This window comes from Symphodus melops, assembly GCF_947650265.1.
Source record: "Symphodus melops genome assembly, chromosome: 1".
In the NCBI taxonomy this organism is placed as follows: domain Eukaryota; kingdom Metazoa; phylum Chordata; class Actinopteri; order Labriformes; family Labridae; genus Symphodus; species Symphodus melops.
This window is the reverse complement of record NC_136691.1, coordinates 37,552,616-37,571,508: the sequence shown is the minus strand read 5'-3', so window position 1 is coordinate 37,571,508 and position 18,893 is coordinate 37,552,616. Positions and strand designations below refer to the sequence as shown.

General features: G+C 40.8%; 1 protein-coding gene across 1 annotated transcript; it reads right to left on the bottom strand.

Moving 5' to 3' along the window:
- Positions 1–6,988: 6,988 nt before the first annotated feature.
- Positions 6,989–9,229, bottom strand: aplnra (apelin receptor a). Its single transcript, XM_079359899.1, has one exon. It carries the CDS (start codon positions 9,110–9,112, stop codon positions 8,027–8,029), a length of 1,086 nt encoding a protein of 361 aa, XP_079216025.1. The 5' UTR covers positions 9,113–9,229; the 3' UTR covers positions 6,989–8,026.
- Between the last annotated feature and the right edge of the window lie 9,664 nt (positions 9,230–18,893).

Sequence of the window (18,893 nt, the reverse complement as noted above, 5' to 3'; positions counted from 1 at the left end):
AGCATTTAGCCCTGAAGCAGGCTCAGGAGCTGTGTGCCTCGAGGCGGGGCCTTCACAATGGATGGGATAGAGAAAGATGTGAAGAGGAGCTTTGTGTCTCAGGGACGATGAGCCCTGAGAGACCACATCCGGAGGGGACAAGAGCCCAGCACATTCAGGTCTGGCCAAACCACGCTAACCACGGAAGCAGCATCTCTCGCCTAACGATGTCCACCAACAGCAGCAGCAGCAGACTTATTGACATGCAGCATGCAGGGTTTGTCCCTCAAATATTCACACAGAGATCCCAGGAAAATAGATAGATAGATAGATAGATAGATAGATAGATAGATAGATAGATAGATAGATAGATAGATAGATAGATAGATAGATAGATAGATAGATAGATAGATAGATAGATAGATAGATAGATAGATAGATAGATAGATGTTAGTGGGATAAATTGTGGTACAGGAGTGAATAACAAAGATGAGGGGAGGGACCCCTTTGAAAGCCCTGATTTCACCTCCTCAAATGTGCCAAAAGATAACATCATTACCATGGAAACACTGATCCCATGTAAATTGTCTTTCACACTGTTTTTGAGAATCGAACGATCCTAAAGAGGCCTCTTCCAGGATTTCTGAGTGATTCACAGCCATCAGGGGAGAGATGGAGCTGTGAGTGTGTATTAGTACTTGAGCATTAGGTCACTTTACTGAGGCATGATTAGACATGTTATGCCAACTTATCAGTTAGACTTACAGAGACTTGATAAGAATCATGGTGATTTGGCTCTGAGTCCAGGTCATGTGAAAAACATCACTGATGATGATCAGCACAGGATCAAGGCAAATGTACTTTGCAGTGAATGCAGGCACAGATGAGCTGTCACTTGTGTTATTTCACATCAGGAAGCACTAAGTCTGCAAAAACTATCACAAAATGTGCTGCATGTAAAAGAAACCAAGGAGCAAACATTTGTTGTGTGATTATTTTACATTAAAGCCTGCTTTTTTATTTTCATTTGTTCATAAAATATCATCCTATATTGGAGTTCAGCCCACTCGAGTTCTGCATTAAACTTTTAAAAAAAAGTTTGTAGGGTTGGAACCACTGAAATGTTGACGTTTATACTTCAAAGAATTTTAAAAAAAAAACTAAAATTAATAAATAATCAAAAGTGTAATCTTTTTTAACATACATTTAACATTGAAAAAATGTTAACTCTCAGAGTTCATTAACGCGACTCTCCTGAGGATAAGGAGCGTTAGACATCAATGAGAACAAAATAGCTCGTCTTTTAATCACTCATTTTTACAAAAAAATAATAATGTGTTTGTATTGAAAGTTTTCTCAACATTAATGAATTCTAAAAAATCCTTTAAGCTGTGAATACTTTAAATCAGCCATGACACATTGTTATGGGAAAAGAGGATTAAAGGTCAGTTTTGACCGACCTTTCAGGTGTCTGTCAGGTCGGACTAACTTGTTTTCTGTGGCTCAGGGGCTCTGCTGTCTAGACTGATCCTGTACTCAAACTCAGACCACAGACTCTTTATGTTATTAACTGTACAGTTTGAGCCTTAATCCTCTGGACGGTTACTTGTCACAAAGCTGTCAACCCAGAGCGTTAAAGTCTATTTTCATACAAAAACACACATACAGACAAGCGGATAATGTTTTTGTTACATCCTAAAGAATATGCCATAAAGGCAGATTTTGTAAAAACAAAGGAAGTACTAACCGTGCACTGCAAATAATACAGCTGATAAAACCTATACTGGACAGTTAGGGGATTGGGAAAAAGCACTACAACACAAGGGGTTCAGAGAGGCTTTTGAATTTTAGCTATACCTAAAACTGCAATTTTGAAGAGTATCTATATTCAAAGCATTATTTTGCATTTAAGTAGAGCTGGAAGGCAATACGTGTATAGAGAGCTGAAACAATCTAGCTGTTTTTTTTATGCTAAGCATCATTCATGTTCAGTGTGTTTGAGATGCAGGTGGATTTTCTTTGCTAAGAGTCGAGCAGAACTTGTGTGAGAACACATCAGAGGATGTCTATTTGTATATCTTCAGTTAAAAGCAAAAAAGAAGAGTGGTAATTTCAGGTTTATTTGATTTGATTTGTTGTGTTATAGTTTTCTAGAAATGAAAACATTTTTGTTGAATGATTAACTCTCAGGTGGTACACTATCTTTGTGTCAGATTTTATTAAAATTGAGTGACGAGTAACCTAAACATGCAAACCTACAACTGTCCCTATAAAGGTGCTAATGTCTGATTGGTTCATGGAGATATGTGACATTACCTTTCTCACTTTTAGATCCACCTTTGTCAACTGCAATAAAGTTGTTTCAACTGTGGTCAGTATTGATGTATAAACCCCCATGTCTAATTGCTAAAGCAAACATCAAATGTACCACACACACTCCTGCCCACCTACCGAACCACCCACATGCACTCACACAAACATTTAACACACACCCACTCACACATAGGAACAAATGCAGCCACACTTCACCATCCTTAACCTCCTCTGATGAGACAAGTGTTTGGGTCTTGTTTGAGCTCCACATTCAGAGATACAACAGGCAGCGAGAGGCACTCTGAAAGGATCTTTTGATCTGCCACGCATTAGTTTCAGGTGAAAATAGGTGACGCCACACATCCCCACCCTGCTCCGTGTTAAACCAACTAATGGAAGGACAGTGTGGAAAGAGACTTTTACTAACTGCACTTTTACCTGACCTAATGCTGTTTGTCTTCAGACTGATTATAGGTGTGTGTGTGTGTGTGTGTGTGTGTGTGTGTGTGTGTGTGTGTAACCGTCGCGCAACAGGTGGATGAATGCTACGGAGAAAGTAGTGTTGACAGCCAGTGGAATGTGTCAGATCTCTGTTTACATGTGCGTAAGAACACACACACACACACACACACACACACACACACACACACACACAGGGCAGGGTGCATTTGTTGCTGCCTGGGTGGGATGAACAGCAGGGACATTTGAGGGGAAGCGAGCAGTTGTGTTGTGGTTTGGATGTACCATTTGGGTGTGGCAGCTCACACTGAGGACCAAGTGCTCACTTAAGTGACACCTGTGTGCTGCTTTAAAGTTACTTCACTCAGAGTTTGGAGTGAAGATGCTGAGCGATGCTGCTATCAGAGTTATTATAGGAAAAGCAGTTGAAACTCTACATCTTTTATTATCGACCAATGAGGAGGTTTGCAACTGTACACTTTGTCCAGAGGAGGTGCAACAATCCAAACAACCGAAAAGTGCCAGTTTAGCTCAGTTGGCGTCCCATGGAGCGAAGCTTTACTCCTTGCTGCATTTGTTGCAGCCTTGATCTCCAACTCTCTCTTGTTTCATTTCCTGCCTCTCTCTAACTTATCACTCAAATGCCAGAAGCCCCAAAATTATCTTTAAAAAAGTTCCTCAAAGTTCCTCACAATCACAAGAGGTAGAGTCATTATATTAAATCACAGCAGCAGCATCACTGCATGCAAGAAATGCACATTTATGTCATAGACATGTCTGGAAGGGTGGATTTTGCCTTGTGGGTGGATGTATGAATGAATAAATAATTAGCTTTCTGCATGGTTAAAGAAAGTTTAATTTCTTTTTTGATGATGTATATATCAGGGCAGTGACACGGACACACAGCTCGGAAAAAGATGCTTATGTAGTGTATTTCCATTTAATAATCAGTGAACTAAATTGAAGGGGTAGTTTGTCGTATATTTTTATGTTAGCATGGAAACAGCTGCAGGGTTTTACAATTAGTGGCAGCTGTTAATCATTACAACCAATGTGAAGATTCATGCTTTACTGCTCTCCTTGTGAAAAATAAAAAATAAACATATTATGAAAGGTGTCTGGGTTAACATGGTTTAACTCTCTCTAATAATACTCTGGGCAGACAGTAAAGCCCCCATCCAAACTTCCCATACAGATAAACAGGTCACACACATGGGCCACACACGAACACTGACAACATTTATGATCATTTGGACACAACTGTTGTTTTGTGTTGGCGGTGTCCCCCGTGTTCCCCCATGCTTTACTCCGTTGGTATTCTGGGTGAGTTAGCCGGACGCGTACTCTCGGTCTAACAGCATCGGACAAGCTGTCAGGCCGGTTCATCACAATAACAACAACAAGTCTGAGCAGTGTGGCATGCATGATTGACTCCACCCTGAACCCACTATCTTATTGTTGCACTCGTATCTACTGTTTGTAGATGGACACTGAATGCTTTTGTTACAGCACTTTTATGGTTTAACAATCCTTTAAAAGCTTTTTATGTGTGTTCGATTACATTTGGTTCTTTATAGAACCAAATCATAACAAAGGATATCTCAGGACACTATGCAAAAAGACCAATCATATATCCACCATCAGCAAACATGGGCAAGCCTTTCTTTTACTGCACATGAAACATTGTGCATCACCAGACTCATGGTGAACAGCCTTCTGCTTCAACTATGTAGATCAAATAATATAGATCCAAAGCTCAATGTTAAAACATATTAGTACTTCGAGCAATATTTAAAGATCCTAGTTGGTAATGAAATAAATGACCTCAAGAACGAAAAAAAGTCAAACAGGGAGAAGTCTGATTTTTTAATTGCTGGTAACCACTGCTGCTTAGTCGGTGTCAGATGAGGCGATGAACCGTATAGTGTTTAACTGTCTTTGTGGACATTTTTAACAGTTAAAATTCAGTGAATACTTCTCGAAGGAAGCAGGATAACATTTTTTGCGTGCATAAAAAACACTTTTTAACATTTAAAGCACAGGATCAGGAAATTGATAAGATGTTATGAAAAAATATATACAGAAGTTTTCAGTAATATCACTTGAGAGGGAGTGTAGTATTAAATATAGGAAGCGCTGTGACACGGTCACTGGCAGAGTCCTGAAAGATAATGCCATGTTTATCAAGTAAGATGGAAGGAGACCCTCACCGCACTATTTATGCAGAGTTTAGACCCCTGCCAAAAGGGAGGAGGTCTACTTAAACAAGGAGGGCCAAGTGAAACTGATCTGAGGTCATTGAGGTCATTGGTTCTATCTTGATGGGGTCTTAAACAAAGTGTAGGCATTCTTACCATTACAAATATACCAAGGACTTTTTGACTTCGTATTTCATACCTCACTGCATGTTGTCTATCATGATGACATGCATGTGAGTTACATTTGTTTTATATTACATGCACATATTCATGTCTTTCTGGGGGGTTTTTTATGATGTGTATTGCTTGTGTGAACTTCTATTGCAAGCCAAATGCTCCCTTCGGGTACGCAAAGATTTCCCAATCCGATATATCTTACTAGAGTTTCACAACTGGGATGTAAAAGTAAAAATAATTAGAAAAAAACAAATCACTATCTTTGGTTCTTTGGTTTATTAACGAAATATTTATTCAGCTTCCCAAACAGAACTATTGCATCTTTAATGGATCTGGACTGTTACCAAGCAACACACTGTATATTTAACTGCTCTGTTTTCATTTGTGCTAAAGGGGTTCATAGAAGAATGTGTGATAATGAGGTACACGATTGATCAATCTTACCAAAGAACCTCTGCTGTAATGTTTATGAACAATAATCAGAAGACCTGGCTGTGGTGGGGTGATAAGCAAAGTGAAAAGTCCCTGTTATGTTTTGCTGTAGATCAGCGCTCAAGGAATCCCTCTTATCCAATCAGATTACTCTGTCAGGACTAACTGTTGTATCAATGAACTTCTTGCACTCATAAGACCATAAAAGTCTCCACTGATCAATCCTTCAAACTCAACTATATGAAGACTAACAGTGTGTTTAAGTAATTCTTATTCTGTCTGTGCGTGATGAACAAGGTGAGGCCCTCACATACATCACACTGAACCATCCTGTGATCTTTTTCCAGCTCCGCCGTTGTCAAATCTGCTCCATTTTGCCAGGATGGGCAATAAGTAACACATGATCTCTCGCACACAAAGACAAGATGAATCACGTGGCTGTCACATTCTTACTCTTCTCCATATGTTTTTCTTTAAAATGTGATGCAAAGCGAACTTGAGCATGTGCGATTTCCCTTCCCTCACCTCATCCATAAATTCTCTTGTTTCTGATTTTCCGGGCCAGCTCCTCTGCTCAGTGTTTGAGCATCTGCACTTAGACCCAATGCCCCCCCCCCCCTTGTCACGCCCCGCCCAGCACCTCAACCACCGCTCTAACTGCGATCTCTTGTCAGTAGGGACAACTATTGACTTGTTCGTTGGCCCAACTTCTGCCAGGATTAGAGCCCCTCCACTTCCCCCCCCCCCCCCCCCCCCCCCCCCCCCCCCCCCCCCCCCCCCCCCCGCCGCTGCCACCGCCACCATCTCTAAACGGCCATTATGACCAACAGAGCTCATTACTGTCAAATCAAAGGATCCCTCAGAAGAGTCACTCATTGGTAATGACCCTATTATTCAGTGAACATCAGGGCCTGGGTTGGTTTTACCTCCTGTGGATAGATGGTCCTGAATAAATGCTTACAGTCGTCTTGTGATGGTAAATAACATTGTTTCACATGAACTAAAGATTCTTTAAATTAGACTTTGAGTCAAAACTCACGGTGCCGCCCTTCTTCAGTCTTTTTCTTTATATATTATTTTAAGGTTAAACCATTCTCTTTTCCTATTATTTACACAGACCCCAACACTTCTCTAAAGGAGCAGGGACTTGGCAACATTTGTACAGTAAAATTTGAGCAGAACCGAGATCTGCCGCAGACAGCTAGGTGGATAATTTACAATTAAAATAAACACCGTATTTTGTAACCCACAGGGCTGTTTCGTCAAATACTTAAAGGACCACACCTGATGGAAATCACAACCAGGTATTGAATACACACTTTCAGGATGACGGTTACTTTGCATAATCTGGTTACAGTCTGGATACTGACTGTGAATCAATAGAGATTAGAGATCTATTAGTCTGAAGGTGTAAACCAAATGCAGCACATTCATAACAAAGCTTTAACCCCCAGGAGATACTTAACACTGAGATAACAGGACGGTGTAATGAAACTGATGTGAAACTGCTGGTTTAATGGAAAGATCTACAGTTCAAAAGATCCTTTTATGTTAGTGTTTTCTCTCCTTTTCCATTAAAAGACATTTTCAAAGCTGTTAGCCAAACATTCATACACAATCTCAATGAAGTTAAGACATCCGGTTCATAGATCACATCTTTAATACAGTAGTTAGTTACAGTGATGTCAAAAAATAAAACATATATACATCAAATCAGAACATTTATTTACAGTTTCTTTGTCCCCTTTAGTGCCGTGACTTCACTGCGAAACCCCCTCGACCCTCCACCCCACCCACCCTGTTCCTGCTCCCCAACATTTGTCAACTGCCATCTGCCTGTCTGCCCCCGTCTCCTCTCCACCAACTATATAATTAAACTGCAACACCTTTACTCCCCCTACACCCCCCCCCCCACCCCTGCAGCACAGTCTTCTACCTTCACAAACAACAAGCTTTTAAAAGGACACTGCATCTGATCTGTTATATTTCCCTGCTCACATTTTTTTTTTTCAACAAGTGCTTCTAAAACAAAACAGCGATAAATCTGAACAAGAAAAATGCTATGGTATGAAAATACTGTACAGCTTTATGTTTCTTCCAGTGTAAACAGATTTGCATGTAAATTGTGTCATAATTCCCGACATCAGTGTGTGCTATTGTGATAGAAATGAGAACGTTTGCAGAGCAGAACGAACAAAAATAAACTTTTTTTTTCTCTGAGAATTTGAGGAATGAAGTCGCAATAGAGCTCAGCCGGCTGGCTCCAGCTTCAAGTCCAGAAAACACAACAGAGCGTTCATCTCTCCATGGATTTCATGACTGTGAGCAGTGGCAATTCAAAGTTCATCATCTCTTCTTACCAGCTTTTAAAGACGGACACCTTAAGTCTTTTTTTTTTTTTTACAAGTGTTCCAGTGGTTGGGGCTAAGACTGGCCTGCAGTACTGCTCCACCTTTCCCTTTGACTCTCTACACCTTTGTGGCCAGAGACTGAATCTCTGATTTCTGAGTCTGGGCACTGAGCGTGGATGACATGGAACTCATCTGGCCATGCATTGCTTTCTTCAGGTTGAGCAGGCACAGGCACTGGGAACGAAAGCGCAGGTCAAAGAAGGCGTACAGGAACGGGTTGAGGCAACTGTTGACATAGGCAAGGCAGGTGGCATAGGGGTGAGCCAGCAGCAGGAAACGCAGGAAACCGCAGGAACTCGGGGCCAGGTTCAGGTAGGAGAGGGCGTCCATGCTCTTTAGCATGTGGAAGGGAGTCAAGCAGATTGCAAACACCACCACCAGTGTTGTGATAATCTTCAATAGGCGCTTCTTCTTCTGGTCCTCTTTGCGCAGGTTGTTGAAGTGGCGTGTGACTGTGCATCCAATGAAGCAGTAGAAGATGGTCATGGCCAAGAAAGGCAGGACGAAACCCAAGGCAGAGGAGGAGAGACTGAGCCCAGCAATCCAGAGGTACTCGTGCCTCTGGTTCATAGTGACCAGGCTAAAGTCCATGTCACAGGTTGTGCGGTTGCTGTTTAGGTCATTCACAGTGGTGCGAAAGAGCAGCGTGGGCACCGCCAAGAGGCAGGAGAGGAACCATATAGCGCCCAAGGACGCCAACATAGTGCCGCGTGAGCGCAGACGGGTGCTGGACAGAGAGTGCACAATTGCCAAGTAGCGGTCAAAGCTCAGGCAGGTGAGGCAGAAGACGCTGGCATACATGTTGACCAGAACAACATAGCTGCTGATCTTACACAGAGCCACACCAAAGGGCCAGTGGTAGCCCAGTGCTGTGTACACTGCCCACAGAGGTAAGGTCACAACGAAGGTGAGGTCAGCCAGAGCCAGGTTGCCTATGTAGATATCAGCAGCCCGGCGTTTAGATTTGGATCTCCAGACAGTGAAGATGACCACAGCGTTACCTGACAGGCCCAGGATGAAGATGAGCATGTAGAGGACCGGGATGAGGGAGTAAGAAGGCTCCCACTCTGAAAAGTCACAGGCAGTCTCATTGTCGTCATAGTAGTCATAGTTGTCAACATATTCCCCAGTAGTGGTCTCCATGCTGCAAAAGATCTGGAACAAATCCTTTCGATAACGTCCCGTATAGATCCAAGGTGGAAGTTGGAGGATTGTTGCTCTGCTCAGTTCACTGCTGGTGGGAATGTAACAAGAGGTCTGACTGTGTGTGAGAGTGACTGACTGTTGAAGCAGTCCGCCTTTTTAAACTCGGCCCTCAATCCCCCCCCCCCCCCCCCCCCCCCCCCCCCCCCCCCTGTTTCCCTCCCAGGACAAACCCCCTCCCGTATCCTCCTCCCAGTACAACATCTCTCAGCCTCCTCCCTCTTCTCCTCTCTCTTACCTCTTCACGAGAGCCCATCCCTCTGCCTGGGGGAAGAGGAGCCCCTTTAGACAGGTCAAACTCTTATAACAAATCTAAAAGTTTGAACACTAAAACATAAAAAAAAAAATTGGGATAAAATCATCCGAATGCAAAATCAATTTCAAATTCATTTTAAATCCCTTAAAAACACAGCCAATGTGACTAATAAACTTTGTTAGTCATAAAACAAATTACATTTTGATATCCTTTAATCCATCATAATATATTTTTTTTAAATCTCTGGCTTTTGATGTCTGCTTGCATGAATTAAAAATCGATTTCCTTAGTTTGTCTGTTTTTTCTTTGATTGTTGTTGTATTGTTGCTTTATGGAAAACGAATATAAGTTGTAAGTAAAACAGTGCGGTGCAAATCAATATTGATGTCAGTGTAATATAATTAATCGGTGAATCAATCACCTCTCATTTTAGTGTATCCGTTTTTAAAGTTTATTGTTGTAGTTCATTGGACAACCACGACCATTCCAGCTGTTCTACTTCTCGGCTGCTTGTGACACTACAACTCTGTAGAGGAGCAGCACGTTAATTAATGACATGATAAACGTCATCAAGCAATCAGATCCTAAGACCTGTCTGTCACGCTGGACCTCCCGTCTGCGCCTCACGTTTCCTTTTCTCCTCTGAAATCTTCATCTATAATCGGCCTCACGACGGGTTTTTTAATTTCAAGTTAAAAAAAATGTATCTGTGCTCATGCCTCTGCTGAACAGGTCTGGACACATTTCACCTTCATTCATTTAAATAACAATCACATTTAAATGGCTGTTAAACCTGCAAACTGGGGAGCTCATTTTTCGTCCCTTTCTAATGTTAACAAAAAGAGATTTAATGTCGCAAAGTTAACACGTCAGAAATATTAGTCTAGGAGTTTAACGACCTGCCTTGATCTGACACCGTTATTAGATCGACAGTGAATCGCAAACTGTTTGAAGATTAGATTAAAAGTCAGCATGCAGCTCGGCGCATGTGTGAAATCAATTCTCAAGTCTGCAGATGCATTTCCATCAGAAAAGGAGAAGCAAACACACCGGTTTGCTACAAAAACAGAAGGGAAACTTCACATTTTCGCCTTCATGAGCCAACAGTGCCTATTTCTAAATGCTTTTCATTGAAGGAAAAGGTGAATACATGTCTTTGTATCTACTGGTTGTATGTTTTAAACAAGTAGTTAATTTATCGCTTACAGTGAATGACATTTAGCAAGTTAAAAATGATGTTCACTATCTTGAAATGTGTTTAATTAAATTTAAGTGGTGCATGGTTCTTTTTTCGGGGATAATACAAACATACTTTAAGTTTCATGTTACTTTCCATCAGTTTAATGCAATGAAATAAAACACTCACAAAATCTAAGGCTCATTTTACAACCACCTGTAGAATAACAGCATATCATTATTCCATTTGGGTGATTAATATTATTTATCCTGAAACTGGACTTCAGAAGACCTTTAAATTAAAATAAATAAATTAAAAAAAAATCAGTCCTCCTAGTGGTAGAAACAGGGAGTAACTGTGTGAGTCAGATCAATGTAACCCCTCTGAAAGACAGTATGAGTTTGTGATGCATTGCACTGCACATATTTTACAGCTGGTCTAACAGGAGAGTGGAATATGTTGGTGCCACTAGTTCTTCTTTTAGGAAACAACTTGTTTACTCAGGCAGACAAAACAGAGCTCTGTTTATAATATGTCGTCAGATAAAATCAATGTGAAAAAATGTGAGTGGTTATTGGAAAACAAAATGCACAGCGTTGATTCAGGAAAAAGGTTTTTAAAAAAAGCATACACAAAGACACACCAGGTGGGTCCCACCTCTACCTCATTCCCCAGGGAGAGGATTGGCTGCCTGCTGCTTTCAGACTTGGTATCCCTTATACAAATAAATTAGTAAATTCAAAAAATAAATGCAACCAGATAAGAAACAGATGGTCAGATTAGACCATCATCAGATATCTTCAGAAGACCTCCTCACTTGTTAATCGGAGCCTCTATAGGTGCCAAGATAAAGTCCTGCTGCTGATCCTGAATGAGCTTATTGGGGCTGGGAATATTATCAGCTGTGAGTGAGGCCATCACTTTTCTCTTTATTTATTTACTTGTAAAATAATGTTATTTAATGTTCATCCAAAAAGCATTGCATGCTTTTATTTTGTTGCTAAAGCAACATTTCTGCATTAACTCACAGAGTTTTGTTTCATGCCTGGCCCACACGTGTCTCTGCAGCAGCTGTGATTGCTTTTGATCTGCTGCTGTAATGACCCCTCTGCTGTGACGTCGCCTAATTGCTTCTGTCTCACTCTGACCATGAGCTTAATTTTCGCTTAAAACAATACTCAAGTATTTGCTACAGCTTCTTCTTCAACACAACATCTTCTTTTAAAGACAAAAAAAAGATGTATAATTTTCATCCTCAAAGATTTCACCAGTCTCTGACAGGAGACTCTTGAGGATGTATGTAAGGAACGTGTATCAGCCCGAGTCTGCTCGAAGCAGCAGATAAGTGATTGAAGGTGTAATCTGTGACCTGAGGTTTGTTTGAAGTGTAAAAATTGATGACAGCACACAGATGCCCCCCTCCTTTCTTTGATTTGTGGCAAATGCAGCACACCCCAGGGCCCCATATATCATGCCTGCTGAGGCACCCTGGGACCAGGGCACAAGGGGGGTTTAGGGTCACATTGTGGTGTAATTTCAGAAACAAGATAGATCCTTAAGTGTACACTTTCCCTACTGAAAACACTGTAAGGGGAAAAACATCAGAATGTCATACTGCACTCTGATTTGTTTTGACACCTGGTCAAATCTTACCTGTGAGCCGAAGCCGTAGATCTTTCACGTCGGCCTGCGAAGTGCTGACTCTGCTGTGTCAGACGATGTCGCACTCCTGTGCCGTGAAGTCAGTGCCACACCTTCAGATGTGCAAGGCTCTGCGCCTGCTGGGGAGTTTGTTAATTGACACAGCATCTAGTCAAAGTGAAGGTTATCTGAGGATCACTGAGCCGACATGTTCAGTGTGAAAGAAATAAGGCATAAAAACAAACAAACAAAAACAAAAATTAGGCACAATGCTATAAAAAAAAAGTATAAAAAAAGTTCTGTAGCTTTCAGAGATCATTGTTCTTTACTCTTTGTGTCAAGTTAAACCATAAAGCTTGAGGTCAGCTGAACCACAAACAGCTATCATCTCCACACATCTGCCTTCTCTTGACCGAAGCACTGAACCCGACGGTGACTCCACCCGATCAAAAGAAAAGTCTGTGCTGATAAGACTGCACTATTGTTTCATTTTTGTCGCTCTCAGCACTTTCCTCTTAATGAGCAACACACCTGTTGTCCAGAGAACTTACAAGTTAATGTATCCAAGATCAAGTTGAAGCAAAATATGAACAAACTGATTGTCCCCAAGATTTTAAAGAAAACAAATTCTTTTTCAAGATTAGTGATTGTTTGTGTCTGTATCTGCAGACAGTTTGAAAAAATAAATACATAGAGAAACACACGATGATTTAAACAATTACTTTGCCAGAATAAGAGTTATCAAAGGTTGTTCCCTGATTTGGCTGAATGTCCAGTTTCAGAACACATCTGTTTTATATGTACATTTGTAAAAGACTTTTTCAATGAACCAAATATTGAAAGTATAACAGAAAATAACCATCCAGGACAATACACAAGCTTTAGAGTCCCTTGAGAAAAAAAAAATCAATCTCCCTGTTTTCTGACCAACTCTACCTCTACTTTCTGACTGTCCCTAACAATTCAAGACAGAACCTTAAACTTGAAGCTAAACACCAACATTTTCAAATTGAAAACAGGTGCATATGTAAAAAAAAAAAGAAGCTTTTTGCAACTGCAGAGGTAGTGTCACATTGACTCAAGCGATGTCACAGTATCCGTGGGGCATGAAGAATACAAGGTTGAAAATGAAAATATTTTGCAAAGGTATTGCAGAGCTGAGCTTGCCCTACCTACAGAGCCAACTCTTCATGTGTGTCCACTTTCAGGCTTCATTAACAGCTATAAGCATCCATCCATTGTCTACAGCATTTTTCCACATCAGGGTCAGCGACTGGGCTGGTTGGGAGTACACCAGTTTGCCAGTCAATCACAGGGCTGTCACATAAACCCATAATGACTGGCAGAGTCAACATCTTACCTAACCAGCATGTTTTCAGACTGTGGGAGGAAGAACCTGTTCATGCATGGGGAGAACATGCAAACGGTGAACAGAAATGCACCTGTCTACTCGGGATTTCAGTCTCCTTGCTGTGAGACTATATTGCTAATCACACACCACCATACAAGCCTACAATCGGCATGAGTCATCAAAATTCTCAGCACATTGTCAGCAGCCCAGTTGAATAATGTAAGATTTAAAGTTAAACAAAGAATATGAACGTGTGGATCTTTGGTTTAGGAGCGTTGATTTTAATTCTCTCATATAAAAAAAAAAGTCCAATGTGAGTGCAACAATACCACTGGAATGCTACAATGAGTTTGTGGAGGACTTCAATGCACTTAATAATTTGTTGCATCAAATGATTTCCTTTGTGATGCTGCAGTATGATAATGTTAATTTATCTAGAATTACATATTTAAACTTATATTATGTGTCGTTAAATGCTTGTGCATGCCTTTAAGCAACGTTTTTCTTGGATGTGTGAAATGGAGCAGAAAGTTTGTCCCATCTGCTGCCTTCGCACGGTCATGTTTGTCATCCGTATCAAAACCCAAACATGGCCGATCCCAAGCCAAACGACAGCATCATGTGTGAAAGTCGGGTACTGTTGTTGCAACTAGAAACAAACCCTCACTATTTATTTATGATTTATCTACCTTCCTTTTTGCACGTCTGCCAAGAGATAACACACACACACACACACACACACACACACACACACACACACACACACACACACACACACACACACACAGCCCGTACTTCGTATGTTTCTTTGTTTTAACATTTGTCTTCATGCTTTGTTAGCATATTATAGATATTAGCAGGTAATCATGATGTTAAACTCAAGCACTCGTTGACCCAAATGCAGGCAGCTGTCCAGCGGTGGTCTCCTCCCGTTCATCCTCCTCGTCTATGCTTCTCCAGTAGCTTGGTCAGGAACAACAGGGTCACAAGGTGTTTCCCCTCTCCCATCTCAGGACCCTGGACCACCCCCGCACCCATCCTCTCTGTGTGTGTCAATGGACAAAACAGCGAGCACCACAGGAAGAACTATAACAGGATGGTTTGTCTTCTCCAGCTGAGATCCTTCTGTCACACTTTTGTTTTATCGCTGCTTGGGGTCCGATATTTATTTAGGAGATGACCTGATTGCATGATAAGATAAATATTGTTTTTTTTATCACTGTTGTCTTTTTCGGAAGAAAAAAAAGGTCAGATGGTTGATTGTAAGAAATAACATGACTTGATAATGTATTGTATCTTATTCGGGTGAAACAGTTTTCCTGCATATTTATTTTTTTAGTTGCGCTCTAAGGGAAGATCAGGAAGGAAACGGAGAAAAGTGGGAAACAATAACATGAGAGAAAATAAAGAAGCGGGAGATGAGTCTAATGAGAGAGAGGAAGAAATAATGGGACAAAGGACAGTGTTGATGAGAGGGTAGAGGCTGGCTCTGTATGTAGTGGACTTAATGACAGGGATTAGGGAGTCGGGGGGACTGCTGGGATCTCCTGGCTCTGCTAGACTCCAGGCCGGCCCTTTCTACATCCCCAGGAGATCTGCGGGAATCTGACTCCATTTAGCCTGAAATCTCCTGACAAAACAAAAATCCTCCAGCTCAATCAGGAAGAAATTAGTCTCTTCTTCTGCTTTTTTTAAACCTTATTTTAAACCTCGAACCAAGAGCTATGGACTCAGTACACTCGAGATTATACTTTTTAAAGACTTATTATTAACATATATTTTTAAGTTGATGCCAAAAAAGGACGTCTTTAGTTAGGTTTTCTTTGTTTTTTTTTAAATGAACTAAGCCTATCTCACTTGGAACAATATTGTGTCTCATTTCAAAATGTTTACACTATGCATGCTTTCAGTGATTTGGTTCCAAGAAGTGTTGAGTGAGTTTGTTTTGAGTTACAAAGCTTTCTATATACCTTGAACATTTAAACTTTTTATGACTTATTTTGAGGATATTTGTGCTTTAACGAAAGGTGGCCTGCATGTATGTATATATGTGTGTATATATATGTGTGTGCGTGTGTATATATATATAATTTAAACATACATACACACACACATACACACATACATACATACATACATACACACACACATACATACATACATACATGGTAGACAACATTTCTTGTTTCAAGTCCAAGCATCCTTTGAGCAAAAGATTTTTATTTTGAGGTGAATACAATATTGTAAATTATTATTTGGTCGGTGCTTAAGATCACCTGGCTCATTATTTAATGTTGGATGTTGTTCCGTACATTTTTAGACTCTGTCACAGTCAATCTGTGACTGTATTTTTCTCAGCTGTTTTGCTTTTAACTCGAGACACAGAAACTTAAAGCCCCTCGCTGTAATGAGAAGGCAGAGCGTTTAAACCACTCACAGCAGCTTCATGTGAGAACCAGGTGCTTTTCAGACTTTTCATCGGCAGTTCCACAACATCGAAGTGTTACACTCTCATTTCCTTCTGGACATGAATGAAACAGTTTTGACAGAGCTGACAGGCACTGAGAAAGACCAGGAGGGAGAAAATACTGAGTGAGCAAAACAAATCTGAGAAAATAAGGAGGTGGTAATAGTTATATTTTACCCCTGAAATTCTCTTTAAAGAACTCAAAGGACTTTAAATCTTGATATTTATGGAAGCTGGACGGAAATTGTTGAAAGTTTGACCCAAATCTGGATGCTTGCCAGGGAAAGTGAAAAGGAGCTTTAAGGAAAAAAAGGAGCTAAAATTAAGAGCCCCACAATATGAGCAAATCAGAATCATGGCATCAACCAAGATCTACAGTCTGCTAATGCGACTTAATCCCAGACAAGCACTGTTACATTTCTGTTCAAATATCAAGCCTATGATAATATTTTTCTAAGAGTTTAAAAAAGTCCTGTCAGATTTGAGCAGCTGTGTTTATTTACCATGTAGTTTGGATTTAGTGCCAACTGCTGCTACAAGCCTGTTCAGGCCCGTCAACGTATATTTAAGAGGTTTAATAATCATCACAGGTACAAAACAGTAATGTACATGCTCTACTGTTACATTTTTATGGTAGCTGTTAACGCTCACATCAGACTTAAGGAGCAGCCCTGTGCATTCCTGCCACCACTGAAACTCTGAAGCATCTCACAGAGGCGACGGAGTGGCGGAGGCTGATATGTTTTCTCCATCTGTCAGCTGTTTGACAGACAGCAACAAACTGTAAATCAGTCACCTCAGAGCAGGGGGCGGGCCCTCTGCTTATTCACAGCAAACAAACCATAGGGAGTATTGACCCTGGCAGTACATCGTTGACTTCCCTTTAGTTTTTGGGGCTGAGGTTACGTCGTTACCAGGATGTGTGAATTAGAGACTTCCTTCTTATATTCAATGTCAATCCATAAGTGATAAATGCATTCTTGGTATAGATGTAACTCTATATGCCACTTACCTACAGTGTCAATCTCCATGCCATCAAACTGACTGACTAAACATACTTCATAGTGTTTCCACTAAGCTGGTTTTATTGCAATTTAAAGAGTCAAAAATAAGTTTGAGAGTGACAAGAATGTTTATCTTAATTCACAACACCAACAAAAGTGTTGTTTCAAAGTCACACTTTCTGACAAAGTGTGGTGTCTTAAAGGCTTCCTGATAAACCCTTCCGGTTTTGCAGTTGTTTCATCGCACTGTAGAAGAGTCAGTTTCACCATCCTGTTTTAATTCAGAGAGAGAGAGAGAGAGAGAGAGAGAGAGAGAGAGAGAGAGGGAGAGAGAGAGGGGGGGGGGGGGGGGGAGTGACATGCTGGATAAGAGCCACAGGTTGGATTTGAACCCAGACATCCTTAAATACTGACATTTAGGCAAGACAAGTTTATTTCTACAGCACATTTCAACAAGAGGACAATTCAAAGTCATTCACACAAGACATCAAAAGCATCATGTAGGAGGAAAAAAGAAACTTTCACATAGAAAATGTAAAAATCATTGAAATGATTAAATCTGAAAATAAGATAAAAATAAAAAACATTACCATTAACATGAAATTAATTGAAATAAATTAAGTAAAAAATAGAACAATTTTGATTTGCATCTTATAATAAGATCATCTCTGTGTTCACTTTGCAGCAAAACTTACATTAAATCTGAAAGTTGTTTTTTGGACATGTAGTGAATAAATATCATTAAAAATGGGCAAAAGGAAGAAGCAACATAACACAAACTTTAGGACGTGTAACTCTGTATATGTGTAACAGCTCAGTAAATCTGACCATCTGACATTGTGACTATGCAGCGTTATTCTGGAGCTGTCTCGACTCTCAGCTTGTCTGCAGCCAGAAGCTTTGGCTCCTTTAAAAACTGACAACTGCTCGAAGGAGTCAAACAATAAAATCTACTTTTACACTCTGTCGACAACTTTGATGTGCAATCAAAAGGCGAGAGGAGGCAAAGAGGGGTGGGGGGGTAAGAGTTGGAGGAAAAACATCCTCTGACTTGCCCTAATTGTTTCAGCATCTGTTTTGTCGTTGCTATCACCCAGACTGGTCGAAAACACACATTCAAAGTTTCCACTTGGTCCGTTTCCTTTAATCAAGCTGCCCTCTCTGTGACTGATTGCCAGAGCAGACCTTGGCCTTGTCTCGCCTTCTCTAAATCTGTGCTTACTGTGCAGCTCATGTTTAAGACTGCAAGGTTTTCTCCTCAACAATACCATGCTTTCTGTAGACAGCTGATAATTACATTAACCCATTACAACTGATGATTGTTATCATAAAATGTGGCTGGAGGAAGAGAGCAGGCGTGTGTTCAGAGAAGGATTAGGGTCTGAATATGAGTCTGCAGCCAGAGAATGCTAATGAAATGACACTAACTGGTTGTGGAACGTGGCCTTCCCATTACACACGCACTTCAGGTTTCTAAAAGAGGAAGCGGGACACTGTTAAAACACAAAAGGTCCAGATGTGAGCCCCCTTGAAACACATCTCACTGTCTACCCCGGGTTGAATGCTGACAAATTGGTCTTTAACGATCCCAAAACAGGCCTAAAGTCAATGTCAAAGCCATGTGTCGCTCTTCTGAGCAGCGCGTAGGAAGGCTAAGTGCCTCCAAAAAGAAGCTGGGACTCTAAGAAAATATTTGGACAGCGCTCGGCACTATTTCAGCCTCTAAAATGGGTTGATCCGCATACTCTGCACTCAGCATGTGTGCTGCACTTCATCTCACTCAAGGATTGAAGGCTTGGAAACACAGCTCAAGGGTTTAATAAGA

Coding starts and splice junctions, on each gene's coding strand:
- aplnra (XM_079359899.1), bottom strand. CDS start 9,112: ATGGAGACCACTACTGGGGAATATGTTGACAACTATGACTACTATGAC.